Source organism: Stomoxys calcitrans, chromosome 5, assembly GCF_963082655.1.
Source record: "Stomoxys calcitrans chromosome 5, idStoCalc2.1, whole genome shotgun sequence".
Classification (NCBI taxonomy): domain Eukaryota; kingdom Metazoa; phylum Arthropoda; class Insecta; order Diptera; family Muscidae; genus Stomoxys; species Stomoxys calcitrans.
The window spans coordinates 67,094,272-67,116,954 of NC_081556.1; the positions used below are offsets into that span (position 1 = coordinate 67,094,272).

Consider the following 22,683-nt stretch of genomic DNA (forward strand, 5'->3'; position numbering starts at 1 on the left):
GGGCATCCTCATTCACCGTGCAAAACGTGGAGCTATCTATCTGCTCTGCCAAAGCTATGCCACGCTGGTCGTTACCTAGGGGAGAATGCCATGACGAATGATGTGCATTAAAATCCCCCAGAACCAGACGACCATGGCCAGATAGCAACCCACTTATGTCGGGGTTGTAGGCCTGGCCATTAATCGGGACACTGCTACCAACCGGCGGTATATACACGTTGTATATCTCTATCTCGGCAGTATCAGACCTGACTGCTACCCCCATACATTCCATGTATGGGTCGCTAGCGTCAAGCGCAGGCGAGATAGGTCTATACTGCACGGAATGGTGTATAACGAAGGCCAATCCCCCACCTCCATTCCTTGAGCGATCCTTACGTAGCACATTGTAGCCGTGACAACTGTGCAAGCTGCAGGTGTTAGTCAGCTTTGTCTCCTGGATCGCTGCGACCGATATGCTCTTCCGACTCATAAAATCTACAATCTAATCAATCTTGCCACGCAGTCCGTTGCAGTTTAACTGCAAGAACGATACACTTCCCGGCACTGGCCTGCCAATAGTAGGGCTAGGGTGCGGTCGTTGCATAAATTGCCGTACGGGAGGGGTCGGGGGGGTCACATAGTCCGACGACGAGGACGCCGAAGGCGACGACGGCGACGCTTGTGACCCACTGCTGGCTATGTTCGCACAGCACCTAGCGACATAGCCAGTATGACTATACTCCCGTAGCGAAGTTAGGCCAGAGCAAGAACGGAAATGTACCCACTCCAAGCACCGGTTACACCTCACCGACACTGACCGATGATGAAGCCGGTTCTGGCAAACGGAACAGAACCAGGGTCCGGGGTTCTTTTCAATCCCGGCACGGACCAGAAGCGTACGGAGAAGGCACTCCGGGATGCGCCTCTCCCATGACGAAAAAAGACGAACACGTACACTGAGGCGGCAGCCCGTGCCGATGAAGATTCCATCGGGTCAATCCGGTGCGTACAACCGGCAGCCATGGGATTGGGTACTACCTGTATTGTTATATGGTTCCGAGACATGGGTACTTGTGAAAGCAGACGGCAATGCTTGAGTGTTTGAAACATAATCTGACGACGACGACGCTTGCGGTGTAACTGCAATTGCAGTCGTGGACAATCAGCGATATCGTGTGGATAGTGTAAGTGGGAGGCTGAGTGGCCCTCTCTTGCTTAAATACAGAGTGTATATATAATATTCGATATGACAAGGTGAGTTATTGGCGCATTAACTATACAATATCCTTCACGTTCCAGCGGCGATCAGTCCCATGAACCAGAACGATTTTGCTCATCTAGAGCAATTGGACGAGGATCACTTCAATCGTGGCTACGCAATGGACTAAAATGTCTACGTCAATATGATTACGGCAGCCACTAAACCCCAATCTAAATATGGCGATTCTAAAGTATGGGAAAACACGAAGTCTCTCTTGAAACTGGCTTTATTTCATTCGGTACTGATAATAAATATGGTAAATTTTGATACAAGAAAACAAAAGCTCTACCTCTAATTTTTCATTTATTAATATGGGGTTTTTAGTATGAAATCATCCCCATTTCTGGTTTTGGAACTCGTAAAATAATGTTGCTTTAGGCTCATCAATGTTAGCATTTATATTGTAATCCAATGCCTATGCAGCAAGATGAACGACAAGCGATCTCAACTATTTAAAATATAAGGCTTAGAAGAATATTGATAAATTTTTAATTTCTTTTTGCAAATTCATAACCAGAGCATGGAAAATATCAGATTTAGATTTTAAAACTTCATTAGTAAGTTTTGTAAATACGGTAGAAGAATTGCATATACACGATAAATTAACGAATTAATTTGTTGTATAGGGTTTAATCAGATTTTCCGAGAAAGTTTTGATATTTTCTGCCCCTCGTACTTCATTTTCCAATAGAGGTAGTTTTGTAACATGGAAATCTTCATAAAGGTCAGCAATTTGGTCCAAATATTTTTCTTGAATCTGTTAAGTGAACAAAAAATATTTTATTTGAGTTTTTCTAATCTAAGAATTATTCTTACCTTGTACCTGGAAGCGCACATGCCACAAGGTTGTTGATCTTGTTTCATAAATAGTAGCTGGTTCACAATTATGTTGTGGGTATCTATGCCACATTTAGTCAACTCTTGTACTAATCTTTCAGTTTCATACAATGACAAAAATTCAGCTATGCAAACACACACAAACGTAGTTTGATCCTACAAAGAGATGTTATTACTATTATTACTATTACCATTTAATTCTCTATATCTTCTTACTGGATCTCTAAATTGTTCATTGACTTGTCTAATAATCTTTAACATTTCGTCGAGTTTTTGAGTTAAAGAATCGGCGTTTACTGGCATTCCAAGTAAACTGCCAAATTGTGAGATGAAAGGGTTTATTTTTAGTTTAAGTCGTTGCATTTTTCCCAAACCCTTTTCAACCACCTGAGGAAATGACAACAAGCGAAGTGTGTGTCCAGTGGGAGCCGTGTCAAATATAACTACAGAAAAATTCATTGCTTTCACCAGTCTAAAATTAACAAGAACAAAATAATTAAAAACATTTTTTTTAATTATACCTACTTCATGACTTCGGCGTAGCTCATTGCTTCATCAATACCAGGTAATGCCCCAACCACCTCATTCAAAAATCCCTTGCTTAGACGTAAAGCTTCATTTTCGTCTTCAAAGTACTCATCAGGTAATTCATTAAGGCCTGCATTAGGATCAATTTCCATGGCATACAAATTAGAGAAGCCATTCACCTGTGAAAGAAACAATAGAATTTTCGCATTTTCAATTAATGGTTTCATATTAATTAATTGGTTTAATATTTTTTTAGTTGAATTTGAAAAATGTTTCAGATGTAAATTTTGTTTTGTTCAATTAATACTAGAAAGACCAACCGCACAGAAAAAATACACAAATGCCTACATTTGACCGAATAAATATGGTATTGACTTTTAATAAATTTTGACATATAAATTCGATTTCCTTTTGTACTATCGCAAGCGATTGGTAACCAATGCATACGTTGAACATATTTTACAGACCTGGTTATGCTCTCGTAAACATACCATAAATGTAGAAAAACGTGTCAGCTGTTTTGTTTTGCTTTGCTTTATGAAAACACATGCAAACGATTACCGAATGTCTGTTGACCGTAACCGAAAGGTGGAATTCAGTAAAAACAAAATTTTACGTTCCGTTTTCGCGTCAGCTGATAAAATTTGAAGTTTGAAGAAATTTCAAAATCAAAAATTTGTGTTTAGAAAATTGCTATTCTCCTATTCTATGAATGGTTGAATGGGTAGCCCACAATATTAGCACTATGACGTGTAACTGGGGTCTATTCGGGGAGTCCACACACTCCGCCACGCACTTCAACCTGACTGTACTAGAGCCCACGGCCTTGAGATTCGCCATAAACACATACTGATTTCGACCCGGCACGGGACGATTAGAGACACCACATCAGTTGAAACTTTGAAGTGCAATTTGTTTGAACACCGTCATTACGAGAAGCTCAGCTGAGGGCTACCAGTTGTGTCCACAGGTTACGGATATTGGAATGTTTTGTATACGAAGTAGCTGCATATGCAGTCGCGGACAATCAGCGGTATCGAAGGAGGAGTCTCAGTGAGAGGCCGGGCGGCAACGGCTCTTGCTTCGAGTGCCTGTGATACTCAATGTGACAAGGCGATCTATTGGCGTCTTTTAATAACAAATTACCATACCTTTCACGCGGCGATCGATCCTATGGACCGGACTCGACAGCGCGTTCCGGTCGCTACCTCCACAAACAAATGTGGCTACAACTCCAGCAACAGCAACTGATGTCGAAAACAACTATAAAGTCCCTCCCAGAATTTCTTTGCGTCTATCGTTATGACATATACCTCTCCCTGAAATGTTATTTGTGTCGTAGTCGCTGTCTCCTGAAACCCTCTTCAGTCTGCCCACCGCATCCATAGTGTCCAGAAGAGAGCCTTGGCCGTATTCTGTCTCCTCGTGTGGCTTAGGGCATTGATTGTCGACCCATCTCTTCGTTGTTATATGCCCTCTCGATATTCGAGAAAGCCGCCATCGCGTACTCCTTCAATTGGAAAGACGGTCGTCTTCTCTAAACTGGACTTGAGTTCTCCGATGTCAGACCCTCCCTCACCTTCAAGTCTTTTTTGTTAAAATTTTTTTTTGTTTTAAATGTCAGGTGTTACGTCTTGTAATAAGCATAATTGGCACTTTACATTTACGATATATTTGTTCTACATTTACGAGTGTATAACCAGGCCTTATGCTTATACAAAATTTAGCATTTGACATTTCAAAACAAATGAAAGGGTGGGCCTTCAAAGTTGGTCACCTCGGCTCTACAAAATTTTGTTTGGTTTTTCAAAAGCTCATTTATGGTCCGATTTTCAAAATGTTTTGCTGGAAAGTGCTTAAAAATCCCTACAAATAACAGCCCTAAATGTGCGGGATATATTTTATAGTGTCCAAGAAATGTGACCAAAAATTTTTTTTTTGAAATTTTCGGAGAAGCTTTTCTCTTATTTTGTTGCTTGTGAAAGCATTTCTGAACAGATTTAATAATTTTTAACTGATTTGGAAAGCGATATATGCTAAGGTCCGATTCTTCAGGCAAAAGTTATGCGAGTTACAAATCAAAAAATGTGAAAAAGTAAATTTTTGGCATTTTTTCGTAAAAAAAGATAAGTTAATTGTTACGTCTCTATACAGAAAACTTGGCCCAGCACTATCAATTTTGCATACTGTACTGTAAAGTAGACTAAATGTAGATGCGTTTTAAGTGTAATTTTTATAAATAATAGGAGATCTGTGAAGTAGAATATTGGCATTTAAAAAAAAAATCTGGGAAAACTCTTCGAGATCTCAAATCGCAAAGTTGAGACCCCCAACTTTATAACATATTTTCATTGCCCTAAGTAAAATAACTATTTGCAAGCAAACATTTTTTTGCTTGCAAATGTCTCTACGGAAATTTTACTAAAAAATGCCAATTTCGCAAACATCTTTCCCCAGTGTGGGGATTTTGGTGTTTTCATCAAGAAATGTGGCCAAATTCGTACAAATTCTTTCTAAAAACATATTCATCTACAAATTTGTAAAATTTTTAACGATATCTTTAGTAGTTTTGTTTTTATGATATTTTCAATTTGAATTTTATTTTTTACAAAAGTGTATTTTTTGGCCTCATTTTGGGTTTTACCCAAATAATAGAACTAAAATTTGTTTTTATTGTAGCACACGTTTTGACCTTTTCAGAAACGATTAATTCGTATACATAAATGTGTTATTACATGGGCCAAAATAGTCGTATCATTTTGGCATTCATTCATGACAGAAAAGTTGTCTCCAAATTATTACGGTGTACCAAGGGTTGCAGTTTGTTCATTACTTATATGTTTGCAATATAAAATTATTGACCTACGCCATATATTGTTGATGGCGCGCTTTGCATATAAACTGGATAACACCTCAGCTATAACTATGTGATATTTCATGAAGATATCTCTATCCGTTCTAAAATGGCAGACTTATTTCCATTTATTTTTTTCCCATTCCAATGTGCGTCGGTTTTAAATTATTGAAAGCACCTTCAGCGAGAAACCCTCTATGTAGCCGACTAGGATATGAAGGGCTCTCCTGGGATCTTTGCCCTAAGATATATTTTTATCAACCCCTCAAGTTTCAGCATGAAGAATGACAGACTAATGGGGCGAAAATCTTACGGTACGTTTTTCCTGCTTTTGGAATGATAATGTCCCTCCATCCCACACGTATATACGGCATGCTGATACAGGCAGAGTATAACTCCCTTAGCCAAGGACGCAGTTTGTAATTCAAACGGTGATACATCTTCAGGACGTAGCGGCTTACAGGAGTCGAAACTTTTTATCGCCCAAAGGATTGTCGACTCAGACACAATTTCCCCAATAACCTCCGACGAATGCATACCAGTGACAACCTCTTCCAGAGCCATGTCCGTTGTAGAATTTCCCGAAAAATGTGTATCAACGAGTAGTTCTAATGTTTCCTCGCTAGACTTTGTCCATAAATTCTTTGACCTTTGAATATACCCCACCGTAATAGGTCTAGAGGACAGAATCTTCCGTAGCCAAGAGGCCTCAGACGTATCCTCCATGGAGCTGCAGAATTCCACCCAGTATTTGTTCTGAGCCTTTCTCAGCACTCACTTCCATTTTCTTAGCTCAGCCCTATAGACGTCCCAATAGTTTGGTGCCCTTGTGGCTTTCGCTCTGTTGAAGAGTTTTCTGCAGTCATTGCTTAGACCAACCAGTTCTGGGTTTCACCATGCCGGTCGCTGTTTGCCTCTTGGCTTGGCACTAGAACATGCTGACACAAGCGAGTCATTCAGGGCCTTCGTGATCCGCTTGACCATTATCTCTATATCCTTCGCAGTTTCCATTTCCTTTTCTGGTCTAGAAGGGATTGGCGTGCGGAATTTGTGCCGAAATTTATCCCAATCCGCCTTTGTGTGCCAGCTGAAACGTTCTTCTACATTTACGGTACAATTACGAGTGCATTTTACAAATTAAATGTTTATATATTTTATTGTATAAATTGTGCGTTGATCAAAATTATATTGCGTTCCCCTTTACACATATGTAATGCGAAAAGAAGTGAGGATGAGTCAAATGTATGTCTCGCTTCTATCATATACACAGAACAAACAAATGAAAAGACGTCAAGTTCGGCCGATCTTTGGATACCCACCACCTCGGGTATGTATGTAAACCACCTTTCATATCAGCTATATCGAAATATGTTCCGATTTGGACCAAATACTAATAAGTACAAGTCAGTGTTCAATTGGGTATAACAAAATATTGATCTTTTTAGTAGCTATATCTAAAAAAAAACCGATCTCAACCATATACGACACGGATGTCGAAAAGCCTAACAGAAGTGACTGTGTCAAATTTCAATGAAATCGGATTATAAATGCGTCTTTTATGGGGCAAAGACTTTAATCCGGACCAAGTTGCCGAAAAATGTCGAAGAGCCTAACTCAACTCGCAGTCCCAAATTTAGGCGAAATTGGACAATAAATGCACCTTTTAATGCCTCAAAACCTTAAATTGAGAGATCGGTTTATACGGCAGCTATATCCAAATCTGGACCGATCTGAGCCAAATTGAAAAAGAATGTCGAAGGGCCTAACACAACTCACTGTCCCAAATTTCGGTGACATCGGACAATAAATGCGCCTTTAATGGACCCAAAGCCTTAAACCGAGAGATCGGTCTATATGGCAGCTATATCCATATCTGGACCGATCTGGGCCAAATAGAAGAAGGATGTCGAATGGCCTAACACAACTCACTGCCCCAAATTTTGGTAAAATCGGTCAATAAATGCGCATTTTATGGGCGTAAGAACCTATATCCAAATCTGGACCGATCTGGGCCAAATTTAAGAAAGATGTCCAGTGGCCTAACACAACTCACTGTCCCAAATTTTAGCAAAATCGCATAATAAATGTAGCTTTTATGGGCCTAAGACCCTAAATCGGCGGATCGGTCTATATGACAGCTATATCCAAATTTGGACCGATCCGGGACAAATAAGAAGGATGTTGAAGGGCCTAACGCAACCCACTGTCCCAAACTTCAGTAAAATCGAAATGTGGTTTCTATAGGCCTAAGACCCTAAATCGGCGACTGGTGCGTGATTTCAGGAATATGTATACTTTATAGAGCCGGAAATGGATATTTCGATGTGTTGCAAACGGAATGACAAAATGAATGTACCCCGACCCTTCGGGGTGGGTATAAAAATGACTTATATTTTACTTATCAATCATGGTATTGACTAAAAAAAACCTTTGTAAAAAGTTATTAATTGCTTTGATAATTTTTACATTGAAATTCTATTTTGCATTGAATCGTGACATGTGACTGGTAAAAAAGACGTATGTTTAACAAATTGTTAATTGCACGAATTAAAGTTGTTATTTAATAGCCTAAACCATATGTATCTGTTTCTACAAAAAGCAAGATGATACAGTGTTCTCTTTCATACAGATGTAATCCGGACAGAAGTGCAAGTGAGCCAAATATATGTACTCATACACCACTGATTGCAAAAACAAAATTTCCTCAATCTCATGGCAGCTGGTTGTATGTACCGGATTGACCCGATGGAATCATTCATCGGCAAGGGCCGCCGCCTCAGTGTACAACACACTGCTACAACAACAACAACAAACTAATAGTTGACCAACAAATATTTTGATTGTTGTGCATTTCTGCAATCGTGAAGAATATGCATTGTAGCCGTTGCCTGAGCAAAATCAAGCTTCATCATACGGCACATTAAAAAAAAAATAGTTGATTCAATTATTTTTTAAACAAATGTCAACTTTTTGAGTTCAACGATCGTGATTGAAATTCTTGTCAAATTTGATAAAATAATTAATTGAGTCAACCATTTTTTAATTAAATTTCAAAAATTTGTCAATAATGGATTTAATTGAACATTTTATCCAATTAAAAAAATTATGGTTTCAATAATTTTTCATTTATTTATTAAGAAATATTTTACAAATAAATTTGGAAAATATAAAAATACACACGGGACCGATTTGTTGATTTGTTGACGAGAAATTCTATGCAAGCGTTATCACTTAAAAAAAAGAAATTGTCTAGAACAACTTAGTTCAGCCACTACATCTAACTACATTTTATCTGAGACCATAGATGTTAGAGTTGGATATGCCACTACATACTTCTAAGTGTAGTACCCTCTCCCTTTACAGGATAACCTACTCCATGGTCAGACATCTGCTACTGGCAATGAGGCAGAGACTCGTTAATCTTTATAATAACATTACACTATTAGTCATGGGCACCATCCCTATGACTGGACCCATTTCGCTGATTCCAGTTTTGTCCAAACTGTTAGATTAGCGGCAAGAATTTCGAAATAGTATAGAAGTCGTATATCTTTATTACATCATTCATATTTACCTAAACATGGTGTCCATTCTATTTGCCACGAACTGGAATGTAACCTAGATACAACACAATACAGAGAGAAGACATAGCGTGTGTTGTCGGAAGATATAGAAAAGGCATTCGATCGTGTGGTGTCATGCTTCATAGTTGCCAAATTGAGGGAGTCCATCTACCATGAAATTAATCTTTTCATTTCTTTCTAACCGAAAAATTATGGTTAAGATTGATGGTCACCTATCTAGACAGCACACTTTGGACAATGGAGTTCCAAAAGGACCACCGTTGTCCGTGGTCCAATTTACTGTATACGTAAATTTTTTGGCATGGTCGATTGAGAATACTCCAAATGTCAATTACATCTGTATATATGCTGACAATATTTTTGCCGTTGATTCTGGTACTCCAAATGACGTTTGTTCCAGGTTAAATATTCTAAACTCGAAAATACAGCTTTGGGCAAATCAACGTGGTGCTGTTATTCCTGAGCGCAAGTCTGATGTTTTGCACATACACCGACACCGTAGGAGGAGGTTTATCCCTTAATCTTCCAATTGATATGAGAGTACTTGGACTTCATTTCGCAAAAAATCTTCTTTGGAATGATCACATCCGCTTTTTGCAGGAGAAATTAGGTAAAATAAACGACCTCAGTCACTCCTATAGAATCACTTAGAGTAAAATGTAAGATGATGGATTTCCAGACTTTATTACATCGCAGAGCGCTAGGTCTTGCGTCGAAATGTATTACATATCCCAAGAAAGGGCTGCATGTTATATTCTGGAACAAATTCAACGATAGAACTGCAAAACCAACTTGCTCCATTCGACACATAATTCTATTTCTAAAGGTGTAAAATATACTGCAATCGACTAATACAACCCATTGAGTCCCAGAGTCTGGTGAATATTGATAAGAGTTTAACAAAATGAGGCATCCGTAGCGCAGAGGTTAGCATGTTCGTCTATGACGCTGAACACCGGGGTTCAAATCCTGGCGAAACCATCAGAAAAAAATGCTGGCAACATTTGTGAAGTACTATGCCATGTAAAACTTCTCTTCAAATAGGTGTCGCACACTTCTCTCCAAAGAGGTGTTGCACTGCGGCTATAAAAAGGAGGCCCCTTATCATTGAGCTTAAACTTGAATCGGACTGCTCTCATTGATATGTGAGAAGTTCGCCACTGTTCCTTAGTTGTTGTTGTTGTAGCAGTTTATTGTGTACTATCTTGATTCTTGAGTGTCAAGACCTTTATTCTGTTGAGTGTCAAGACCCAGGAACTCCGCGACTAAGATGGGGTGCGTCCACAGGGATCTGGGTCTGAGTCGAGTGGGTCTGGCCGGGCAGTTAAACAGGTGACGTGTATCGTGCGGTCCCTGGTTACAATCGGGAGATACATCTTGCACGTCGGCATCAATCCTTGCTCTGTAGGAGTCGAGGCGGCTTCATCTGCCGGAACGTAATTGAGCCAGAACTACTCTGGTTTACCGGGTGAGGTCAATTTCTTCAGGTGCAATGGGAGGGTGTCGTTCTCCAAGGACTACATTCACCCGGTAGCCATTTACCGCATCTGCTACCGTGTCTGCATGAATGTTGTCTAGACGCCAAGTATTTTGAGACACTTGATGGTCGGAATCATTTCGCCATCGACCATCACAGTCAGCTCAGTATTCACCTCACGTAGTGTAGGTGGATGAAGATTTGGTGGCAGATATCTTCAGATTTCGTGCGGCGAAATATGAGGCAAGTTCGTTGAAGTAGACGTTCAACCTATCGCAGATGTTAACAATGATTGGGGGCCTGTTGCCATGATTGTACAAACGTCCGCATATGATTTGATCTCTATGCCGTCTGGAGGAGGTGGAATAGAGAATATGTAGAGGTTGAACAGTGCCGGAGATATCACCCCACCTTGGGGAACTCCCTGTTTCACACTTCGGTGCTTCGATTTCTTATCCCTAAATTCTACAAATGACTGGCGACCACACAGATAATTCGCGACCCAGGGTTTCAAGCCTGGCTGGAGGGACGTGTTGGCGATGTCCTCAAATAGGTCCAGAGCCACGAGGACCGTCCTATCACATGGCCTGAGCTGATTGCAGCCACGGCAAATGTGTGCGGTGATGGCATGCAAAGCTGTGGTTGGGCTATGCAGTCTTCGAAATCCATGTTGATGATCGGCGAATGGAAATTCTCCTACAAGGCTCGGGAGGAGTAATGCCTCAATCGTCTTTGCCACTGGTGAGAGAAGGGAGATCGGTCTGTACGACTCCCCAAACTCGGGTCCTTTCCAGGCTTCTGTAGCGGGATCACACTGCCCATTTTCCAGACATCGGGAACTATAAGAGTGTTCAAAGACAGGTTGAGGACAACTCCAGGTGAATCCAGATTCTTCAACATTAATGTAGGCTCTCCTGCTTGTCCTGTCACTCTCGGGATGCACACTAAATTGACGGTTGAACAACCTGGCAAATCTCTTCGGATCATTCACGGTTATTTCGCCAAAAGTGACTGAGGTCCTGTCATCCCGTCTACTTAACAGTAGACTACAGTTTGCCTTCACCGGTGTCCAAGTTACATTGCTCCAAGTGTTCCAGCCACAAATTCCGCTTATGTTCGTTGACTACCCTGTTTATTTCCAGATTCAGCTCGCTGATTCCGGGGTTAGTGGGGTCCATACCACGAATCCCAGCACGCTCGTCTACGAGTACCACTGCTTGCGCCGGGAAATTGGGCCGCACTTGTGGTATTCGACCGGCCGATAAAAAACGAGCGGCTGCTGCATTAATGATGTCTTTGAATTTCCTCTTGGCCACTAGCACATCCGCGGGGGGTGGCAGTTCACTGAAGCGGCGATTGGTATACTCTCTGAAGTCAGCCCAATCGGCCTTCTTATGATTGATAAACGTCCGGCGATCAGAGGTTATGAAGTCGGGTGGTCGGTCGATGGTGAGAATTATGGGAGGTGTTCTGACCCCAAAGAGTTGACGGCTTGCCAGGATACGTCACTCAGGAGATCAGGGGATGCAATTGAGATGTCTGGCGAGCTGCTGCACCTCCTCGTAATCCTAGTGCGGGCATCCTCATTAATTGTTGTTGTAGAAGTGTATGGTGTTATATCTTTCGTCATCTTGGTTCTGTTGAATGTTCAGATCAGCAACTCTGCGATTAAGGTGGTGTGTATCCAGAGGGATCTGAGTATGAGCCAATTGGGTTTGGCTGGGCAGTTAAACAAGTGGCGTGTGTCGTGTGATTCCAGCTCCCAATCCTGTTCGTTAGCATCAATCCTTGCTCTGTAGAAGTTGAGGCTGCTGCGTCTGCCGGATGGTAATTGACTCTGAAATACCGTCCCTGCGATAATAGGCCAGAAGGCATGGTTAGACAGCATGTAGTTATGTCTTTGTACGTGTGTTTTTATTTGGAGTTTGGCTGAGGGTTTCCAGTTTGTTAGTAATCGATCCATATTAAAAGGTGTAAGACGGGTTTTATCGTTATCGCAGAAATCATCCAAATCATCATCTTGTGGATAGATACCCACCGCCCAGAAGCGTTAAGGTAGATCTACACGATCTAGAGCGTGAGGTCCAGCGCTACAAGAGAGAATCTCTAGATCAAGCGGCATATCAAACGGGTCTGAACAACATTCATGCAGACACGGTAGCAGACGTGTTAATTGGCTACCGGGTGAATGTAGTCCTTGGAGAACGACCGCCACCCATTGCACCCGAAGAAATCGACCTCCCCCGGCAAACCAGAGTGGTTCTGGCTCAAGCCAGAAGGAGGTGAGTATAGCTATTGATATCATAACGTGACACATAGGACTACGAGCTCACTTATGTAAAATCGGTGCGGCAAGTGATAGCATGTGTAGGCCATGTGGTGAAGATGATAAGACGTTGGGGCATTTCCTATGACATTGTTCGCCTTTCGCGGCTAAAAGACACCGGCACTTAGGTGGGGACACAGTACCAGACATTTAGGGGAGTTGTATGGAAAACAATTAAGGATTTTGTGAGTAGCATTTCTTTTCTTTTTCGAGGTTACTTTTTTGTTTTTAGATCGCACAACAAGCCGTTTACTTGCTTAGGGGTATGTCCATAGCAGGGATGATAATTTTGATACTTTGGAACTTTTTTATTTACTTTTTATATAGCGAAAGTACCATGGTACGCCGCGAGTCATTTGGTACTTGTTCGACAAACATTTTTTCGACATTAGCACCATAACAAAAATCTATCCCCACCGAAAACAACTTGATTGGCAAATGCCGTAAATATAAATGTCAAATTGGTTTTTAGAAACAGTTTATGTTCTACAAATGTGTTTTAAAGTTGTATTTTAATAATTATAACATTGTTTTGTGGTCTATGTGTGGAACAATGTTGCCAAAAATTAAGAAAAATCCTACCAAACCCAACCAAAACCTACGAAATGTTTTACAAGCCAAAAATGCGGCCTCTGTTTTTATACCTACCACCGAAGAGTTAGCAATTTTTCCATTCCACTCGGAACACATCAAATTATACATTTTCAACGCTACAAAATACTAGATCGTCGTTATTCATATAGGATCCAGACATGTCCGTCCGGCTTTTTGTCGAAATCACTCTATAGCCTTACGTTCAAAGATTGCATATATCTTGGTATAGCATCCTTTATACCGATCTCCCGATAAGTAGTCTTGAGTTCGGAAAGCTATAGTTTTGCCTCAATTTAAATGAACAACCGAATCGAGTTTGAATGCGCTTAACTACCTTATTTTTGCTATTGCAGAGTTGCATGGACTCCTAAACATCTGAATTTGGACTAAATCTGACCATATCTGTATGCAGCTGCACATAGCCCTGATTTCCGATTGAAAGCATTCGACGCACAAAATCCGCATTTCCTACCCAAAATTAACGAAGTTTGGGAGAAATTCATTAACATTCGTATCTGTTAGTCAATATGAGAACTTACTTTTACTGAAATTTGAAGCAGTGAGACCCCTTGTAAGAGTATTTGGCCCCTGGACATCCATGGTTTTATTCTGATTGATTGAAATTTTTGTCATTTTCAATTAAAAAAATTAATTGATTATACCATTTTGTTATTTGAATCCGAAACTATATATCTTATTATTTTTTGTTATTTTTTTTTATTATTTTTGAAATTTTCAATTAAAAAATTAATTGACTCAATCATTTTTTAATTGAATCTTAAAAATTGTATATAAAATGTGGTTGAAAATTGAACAATAACGGCATAGACCATAACTTTTTTTCTCTTTGTCGCTCAATTCGTTCCCTAATTCATTGCAAAAATGTTTTCATTGGATTGGGGAACGTTTCGAGTGACAAAAAGAAAAAAATAGTGGTCTAGGCCACTTCTTTCAATCATTTTTTAATGGAATGGAATGTAATGACTATCGCTCACAATTTTGATAAACACTTTCTATATATAGAAGATAAAACTTTCCCACAAAAAATTTTGGAATACCTTTTTAAATTTCTATACGCACTTCTAATCTTATTAATGACCAAGATATGCATTTTAAGTCATGACGGCTACTTGAGCATCGATCAAAAATTTTCAATCATTATTTTAATTGTATATGCATTTTTATTTAATTGAAAATTACGAGTATATATATTGAAGACTCAAACGATTTAAAATTCTCTATTTGATTTAGCATAACCTAACGGCATTAGGAATCATTTCGTAATTCTAAAGAATTTCTTTAATATAAGCACTGTCGTCGAAATGTAGATCTATGGGGACAATGTTTGGAAGAGATAAAACATACATTATTCCTAGTTTAAAATCAATGTAAAGCAACATGCGCTATATGGGAGCTATCTTAAACTATAGACCGAGTTCAGACTCGTCTGTAACAAAGACGTCCATTATCAACTAAAACTTGAACACACTGCACTCTTACGACATGAGAGAAGTATCCCCGGCGTTGGTAAACGCATTAACGCCGAGGTATAAAAAATTGCTGACTTTCTACAAACCAATTTTTCCCAAACATGACCTGATATGACGAAACTAGTTTCATTCGTCCACTTTTTGCCAGTCCAAACTGCATTGGGATGCGGTTAGAAAAATTTTCTCGAAAAATACCCATGAATAGAGCCATTTTAGAAAAATTTTAGTTCGATACAGGTAACAGTATCCCAATGCATATTCGATTGGCAAAAAGTGGATAAATGAAACTAGTTTCGTCATACCATTTGGCGTTTTTCATCGCCAAATGGTTGTAAACAATAGAAAATGATTTTCAGTTGTTGTAAAAAGATAGTGGCTTAAAAGTTAAAAACAATTTTTTTTTACTCTTATTCAAAAATTTAAACTTTTTTTCTAATATGTTAAACAAATTTAGAAAAATTTCTACACAGTTAACACTGAAACTCAAATCCACTTGATTTGAGCAAATCTCTATAAACTGTTTACAAAATTTTTTTGTGTTTTTTATATAGCCCTATTGAGTAAGGTTTTTAACTTGTTTTTGGTGATGTTTTTAATACCATTTTGCCAAACTCATTTATCACCCCTGGTCCATAGTGGCATGGACGGATTAATATCCCACCCTCTTTTCAACCAAACATAACCTAACCTAACCATATCAAGTTTAGAAAATAAAACTCCTATATATCACATCTCACGTTTTGAAAATTTGAAACTTTGTAAGTAAAATGCCTAATACTTTAGGATTACTTTGTAGCGAAAGATACACATATACATAGCCCAAGATACAATAATATCTAAGGCCAGATATAATTATATATAGCATATCTCTTTGGATTTAATAATATATAGCAGATATAATTATATCTGGCCCCATATCCTCTTATATCTACCACCAGATATTGTTCAATCCCATGGCAGACGGTTGTACGTACCGGATTGACCCGATGAAGTCCTTCATCGGCAAGGGCTGCCGCCTCAGAGCGGCCCCCCTGCAGCAACAACAACAACAACCAGATATTGTTATATATAGCATCAAAAATAAGTATATATAATTGGAAATGGCAGATCCATTTCGATCTAATTAGATCCAACTATATCTTATCCGAGATATATTTGGATTTGACCATATCAATTTTTATACCCTGCACCACCACTGTGGTACAGGGTATTATAGATTTGTGCCTTTGTTTGCAACGCTAAGAAGGAGAAGAGCTAGACCCATTGATAAGTATACCGATCGACTCAGAATCACTTTCTGATTCGATTTAGCCATGTCCGTCTGTGGGTCCATGTATTCTTGTAATCAAAGTGCAGGTCGTATTTCTTGTCCGATTGTCACGAAATTTTGCACATGTCACTTTTTTGGCCCAAGGACAAACGCTATTGATTTAGAAAAAAATCGGTTCAAATTTAGATATAGCTCCCATATATATCTTTGATCCGATATGGCTTTTTAAGGTTGTATAAGCCACAATTTTCGTCCGATCTTCACAAAATTTGGCATTGGGTATTTTATTTGCGGTCTACATATGTGTGCAAAATTTCATAAAAATCGGTCCAGACTTAGATATAGCTCCCATATATATGTATAGCCCGATTTGCACTTAAATGGCCGTAGTAGCTACAATTTTCAACCGATCTGCACAAAATTTTGCACGAACTGTTTTGTTGCTGATCTGAATATATCTGGAAAATTTCATAAAAATCGGTTCAGATTTAGATATAGCGCCCATATATATCTTTCATCCGAGTTGAACTATTGAAGCTGTAGAAGCCACAATTTTCGTCCGAACTTTGCCAAATTTGGTGCGGAGTCTCAATGTATGTGCAAAATTTCGTAAAGATCGGTTCAGATTTAGATATAGCTCCCATATATATCTTTCATCCGATTTGGCTTTTTAAGGCTGTAGAAGCCACAATTTTGGTCCGATCTTTACAAAATTTTGCATGATGTGCTTTATTTGACGTCTTCATATGTGTGCAAAATTTCATAAAAATCGGTTTAGATTTACATATAGCTACCATATATATCTTTGATCCGATATGGCCTTTTAAGGCTGTAGAATCCACAATTTTCGCCCGATTTTCCATGAGACGTTTAAATTGACGTTCCAATACGAGCGCAAAATTTCATTAAAATCGGTCCTAATTTAGATATAACTACAATGTGTATATTTCATCCGATATGGACACATAATGGGACGTCAATCTCTATTTGACGCCCCAGTATGTGCCATTAAAATTGGCACAGGTTCCGATATAACTCCTATATAATCTTATATCCGATATGACCTTTTAAAGATGTGGAAATCCAAATCTTTTGTCCTATGGTAAGAAAATCTTACAAGGTTCTAAATTGCTATTTCAATTGGTATCCAAATTAAAGTCTGACTAGACTTCGAGATAAGTTCTACATATAAAAAGCACTACACTAGGTGGTGTAGGGTATTATATAGTCGGCACCGACCGACTTTTCCTTTCCTTACTGGTTTTTACTCGGGTTGTCTGCATCTTCATGGAATTTCAAATGCATAAACCAACCTTTTCGATTTATTATTTTTCCCAAATATTAATTTTTATTTTTGATAGTTAATTTTTCTTTTTAATCTATCTAAAGTATAAACTTGAATTTTCGTACGTTTATATTATTTTAACTTTTGCGCGCAAATGGTCTCTGCTACTGTATTTTATAAATTGTTTTTAGAAAAAATATATTTTCAATAAATAAATAAATAAAAGACACACGCAGGACAACTAGACCATATTGCGAAAAGTATATAGAATCACATTTGATTTGTAAGAATGTTATGTTTTTTAAGGCAAGAAAGAATATCCATTACATTTTCGTCCAGCGAGCAGTCAAGCAAAAGTGGTAATGGTTTGTTGATTTTTGATTGTGGGCATTGCATCAGAATATGAAGAATATTTAACAAAGGTGACAGTTTACACATGTTGGCGCCAAAAATGATTGAACAGTCGCACCTCGATTATCCGGGATGCTCGAGACCGGAGGCATTACGGGTGATTGATCTTCCCGGATAATGGAGTAATGTTTTTTTTACAGTTTTTACACATATTTTTAAAACATTTGTTTTGGTCTGTAATGCCAGAGCAGACTGGACATTTAAAGCTTCGTATTGCACCCTGGTCCATCGGCTGAATTTGATAATTTTTAACGTTCTCATTGATATGTGAGAAGTTAGTCTCTGTTTCTTAGTGGAATGTTCATGGGCAAAATTAGCAAATTTGCAATGGAGGTAAACACGGATAATCGAGGCAATGGAAAAAAATAAAAAAAATATCTTTCTTATCCCATATAATGGAGATTTCTGGATAATCGAGGTTCGACGTGTTAATGTTGTGTATTGAAGAGTGTTTTACCGACTCTTAAACTCGCAAGAATTATTCATTGTGACTTGCTAAAGTTCTCGTAGTATTGATGCCTGGACTGTGCTGGCCCAGAAAACATCCAGAATCGTCCCAAGTTTTTTTAATAAAGTTCTTTAGGTGTTCCCTAAGAGGATTTAATATCTTTACCGCTTCTTTGGCGGCGCTGTCTGCAAATTAGTCCTCAGCTATTACAGAATTTGAGGGAGACTTAAGTCGACAGTAATATTTAATTTTTGTTTGACTCATCCAGATTTGTGAGGAAGCATGATTTAATAAGTTTCAAGAAATTTTATCATTTTTAAATAGAAAAATTTTAATAATTTTTCATTTTTTGTTTTTTAATTGAAAAATTTTCCAACCATTTTTTTTAAACGCCATTGAGGCATTTAATTTTGTGATTAAAACGGAGGCTATTTTTTTTTTGTACCTGCGAAAGAAATTTTTGAAAAGAACATTCCTCGTAAAATTTATGGACGAAACTGCGTTGGTGAACCACAAGCTGCGGTCTAACTATGGAATTCGATTACGAGATTTTTCACTTCTCTTTTTGTTGCCAAAAAATTTTATGATCATCTCATCGTCTGATTGTAAAGATACAATAAGAATTAATTTATCTTTGTGCAATGGATTCATCCTTGTATGGTTTAAGAACATGGTGTTTGAAATTGGGGAAGCGTAAAAACCGAAGTGCTTCAAGAAATACATACCGTCTGGCCGTGGAATCGTAGACTCTGTCTACCAATGAAAAATATCCAAAAAGTATAGCGCAATTAACTACTTTAACGCTTTGCAAAATGAAAGCAAATTTCGATCGAATGCAGTGATCCAAATGTTTGTTTGGAATAATTGTAAAAACTTGAGCAAAATATTTTTTGTGAAAAACTTGAGCAAAATATTTTTTGTGAAAAACTTGAGCAAAATATTTTTTGTTTAATATACAAACCCCAAAATTAATTTTTAGCAATGAAAAACTTTTTATTTAAGAAATCGGCCCAGTGCAGTTTACTGGCCCCTCGTCGATTACCCTGGTGAAATGATTTTGTACAATTTGGCGTGCTGATTCTAACGATATGCCCGTGGGACGGACTTTGATCTTGGGATATAGGTCCCGAAAGGGTCGGCCCAAATAGCTCGAAAGTTTCGCAATCTATTTTTATAAATTTTACATCATTAGAACTTATTTTTTTTAAACCAATTTGTGAAGATGTGGGTTAATCTTCAAAAATTAAATAAATAAGCAAATATTTTTTCCAATGGGGCATTAAAGCCCTTTTCCCAGAGCTCTAATTTCATTTATAAATTAAAGTCTTTTCTTGCTGCAAACAGAAGTTATAAAAACTTAAAATTATTATTTCAAATATTTTAGCTTTTGCAATGGCCAAGAGTATTTTCTATATAACCCTCTTTGACTATTTTTTATCGTTGGACATACGGAGGAGGTCGCCAAATTTACCCAACTTTAAATTGCGAAAGTGGTTTATTTAAAATAGGCTGACTTCCAAAGTTTGGAAAGCGTTATACTGCGGTGTTTAAATTTCGTACGCATGCAAAGTACCGAAACAAAGCAGTACCGAAACTTTATTTACATGTACGATATAAAACATACGGTATGCAATACATAGTTGCATAGTTTACTTTTATTAAATATGTATGTAAAAAACTATTAAATAAGTGCGAAATATACATTAATAATTTAACAAAAAAGTGCTTAAATTATTTACCACGACATAGGTTGCTTTTTTATTGCGATAAAAAACAAAGCAACTAACATTTTGGAAGTCAACCATACACAAAATTGAATGACTCAAAATTAGTTTAGTTGTTTGAGTATTTGTTAAGAGTGCAGAATTAAGCCAAGGATAGCGGGGCCCAAGGGGGTTACATTGATTCAAATTTGAAGAAAAAGGGCGTTAGTTCTGATATTGACCGTAACTGCTGGTACGAGTGTTAAGGGATATCTTCCAAACTTTTTAAATTCTGGATAAAAATTGCTGCTTTTGTGAGTCCAATTGCTTCAATCGGAAAACAGGGAAACGGACATGTCTGGATTCCATATGAATAACGACGATCTAGCCTTTGTAGCCTTGAAAATGAATAATTTGATGTGTTGCAAATGGAATGCCAAATAGCCGACTCTTTGGTAGTGGGTATAAAAACAAACAACCCAATTTGGGGTGTGGAACATTTGGTAGGTTTTGGTCGGGTTTGGTAGGATTTTTCTTTAATTTTAGTAGGTAATAATTTTCTTGAGTGGCAACACTGCTCATGAGGTAAGTCCTTCCCCGACAAAATTTTTTACAATTTCACTCAGAGAGGGCCTGTAAACTGCAATTACAGTCAAGCCATACGGCCATAAAATCGTCAAAACGGCACATTATTAAAGTATCACATTTGGTAGTCGTCATCTCCTACAATATTTACCCGAACACACCTAATATACTTATCTAGTATAAAGATAGAATGGTACATTACTTTTGTTGGCACTTTGGTAAATTTTTGATCAAAAGCATCAGATATATTGTGGGCAGGATCAGTGGAGATAATTAATACAGACTCCCTCACTTTGGACATCTGTACTGCCAGGCTACAACTAAAAAGTATATATATATAAATATACATGTATACTAGATCTGTATATTCATGAGCGGCTTGGTTGGTGCGAATAACGAACGACACTCACCTGCATGTTGTCTTACCAACTCCACCCTTTCCACCAACAAATATCCATTTTAAAGACGCTTGATCTACGACGTTCTTTAAACTGGGTTCCATAGGCTCGAATTCATCAGCCATCATAAACCAATTACTTTCTTTTTTTGTTAAGACACAGCAGGAATCCCAAAGTCGAATTTCGACTAATCGATTAGTCGACTTTTTGTGTAAAAAGACGAAGTCGACTTTCAGTGATTAAAAAGTCAAATAATCGATTTTGAAGTCGGAAAGAAAGCTGCACAGAGAAAAAAAGCTACACAGAGATATAAGTTTTGCTTCGATTATGTTGCTGCTAGGTAAGAATTGTTTCCAATTTTTTGAGATGCATTTGGGTACTAAATTCTCACGTGCTATGACTCATTGTTCAATGATGTATTCTTGTTGCCATAAATATAGTTTTTAAACTGAATATTTGAAGTAGCCGTTGAGTGGAGCGGACATGTTTTCATTTCGCTCCTCAAAGAAAAATATCCGTTTCTCTGAATAGGTACTATCAATTACGAAAAATATTTAAAGCCTTTTTGGAGGAGGCTCAAAATTAACTCCAAAGACCCAACAGTTGCGGTGGTGGCATTAGACAGCATCCAGAGGGATGCACAATTCACAGTGTCAATGACACAGTCATCACAGCCGAATCGAGAGATGAGGGCAGCGGGATGACGACACAGGTGAGCGATTGCTTTGCTAAGCTCACAAGCACAAGACCGGGAAAGCGATCCAGGGCACGACGAAGGAGACGGAAGAGTATGTACCGGCAGCGCAATCGGGCGAAAGTGCAGCATGCTGGAAGGGATAGAATTAACATTCCTAGCAGTTCTACGGAAGCTGGAAAGAGAATCAGATCTCCCCATGAGCATAACACTGCCAAGATGCTGAAGAAGGAAAAGAGCTCCCCGCTTTCAAGTACTCTGGGAAGATCAGTCCATCCCTCCAGCGATGAAGACCCCATATAGGGTCCTGCGGATGGTGACAAAGTTGGAACAGAAACGAAGGAAGCGTGTGCGGCCCCTGAGTCTTCATTGAGGACTGTGACTTTCAAAAGGATGCTTCAGCCATTACGGAAGGGAAGATGAGAAAGGTAAGGGGCCGCAGTGCAGTGACAGAGAACTCAATGCCGCCTAACGCACAGGGAGACGACGATGAGACCATAACTTTAGATAGACTTAATACAGCCTAACGAACCGAGACCCGATGATGGAACCATTACTGACTTTCTCAATATTCGGAAGACTAGGATATGCAAAGATCCTAATAATTAAATGTCATGCACTGCATTGACGGAAAACTCAATGCAGCGTAAAAAACAGGGAGCAGACTTTGATACCATCACCCACTCCCAAAATGGCCATCTAATGGAGGAGCAATGATTGAGGTTATCCAGATAAACCTCCATCGGAGCGAGACAGCTACTCGCGCTCTGATGAAGAAAATCAGCAAGGGTAAAATTCATATTGCCTTAATTCAGAAGCCATGGACGACCCGGAACAAAGTTTCTGAACTGAACCATATCAACTACCAATTATTCTATGCTAACAATGGTACTCGGGCGAGGATCCGAGTTATTTGTCATACAATTTTAAATTATGTGTTTTCCCCAGAGTTGTCA

The 22,683-nt window shown here is 38.6% G+C and overlaps 1 protein-coding gene and 1 long non-coding RNA gene across 2 annotated transcripts; one reads left to right on the plus strand and one right to left on the minus strand.

The window, feature by feature from the left end:
- Window positions 1-1,453: 1,453 nt before the first annotated feature.
- Window positions 1,454-21,226, minus strand: LOC106090842 (ATPase ASNA1 homolog). Its single transcript, XM_013257171.2, has 6 exons — window positions 21,046-21,226; window positions 20,838-20,955; window positions 2,606-2,787; window positions 2,297-2,552; window positions 2,060-2,236; window positions 1,454-2,000 (listed from the first exon to the last, which is right to left on the minus strand). Exons 1-6 carry the CDS (start codon window positions 21,159-21,161, stop codon window positions 1,854-1,856), a joined length of 996 nt encoding a protein of 331 aa, XP_013112625.2. The 5' UTR covers window positions 21,162-21,226; the 3' UTR covers window positions 1,454-1,853.
- LOC131997765 (uncharacterized) lies at window positions 13,348-14,128 on the plus strand. The gene is made up of 2 exons (XR_009398404.1): window positions 13,348-13,506; window positions 13,797-14,128. It is a non-coding gene; the product is annotated as an uncharacterized LOC131997765 (long non-coding RNA).
- Window positions 21,227-22,683: the final 1,457 nt, after the last annotated feature.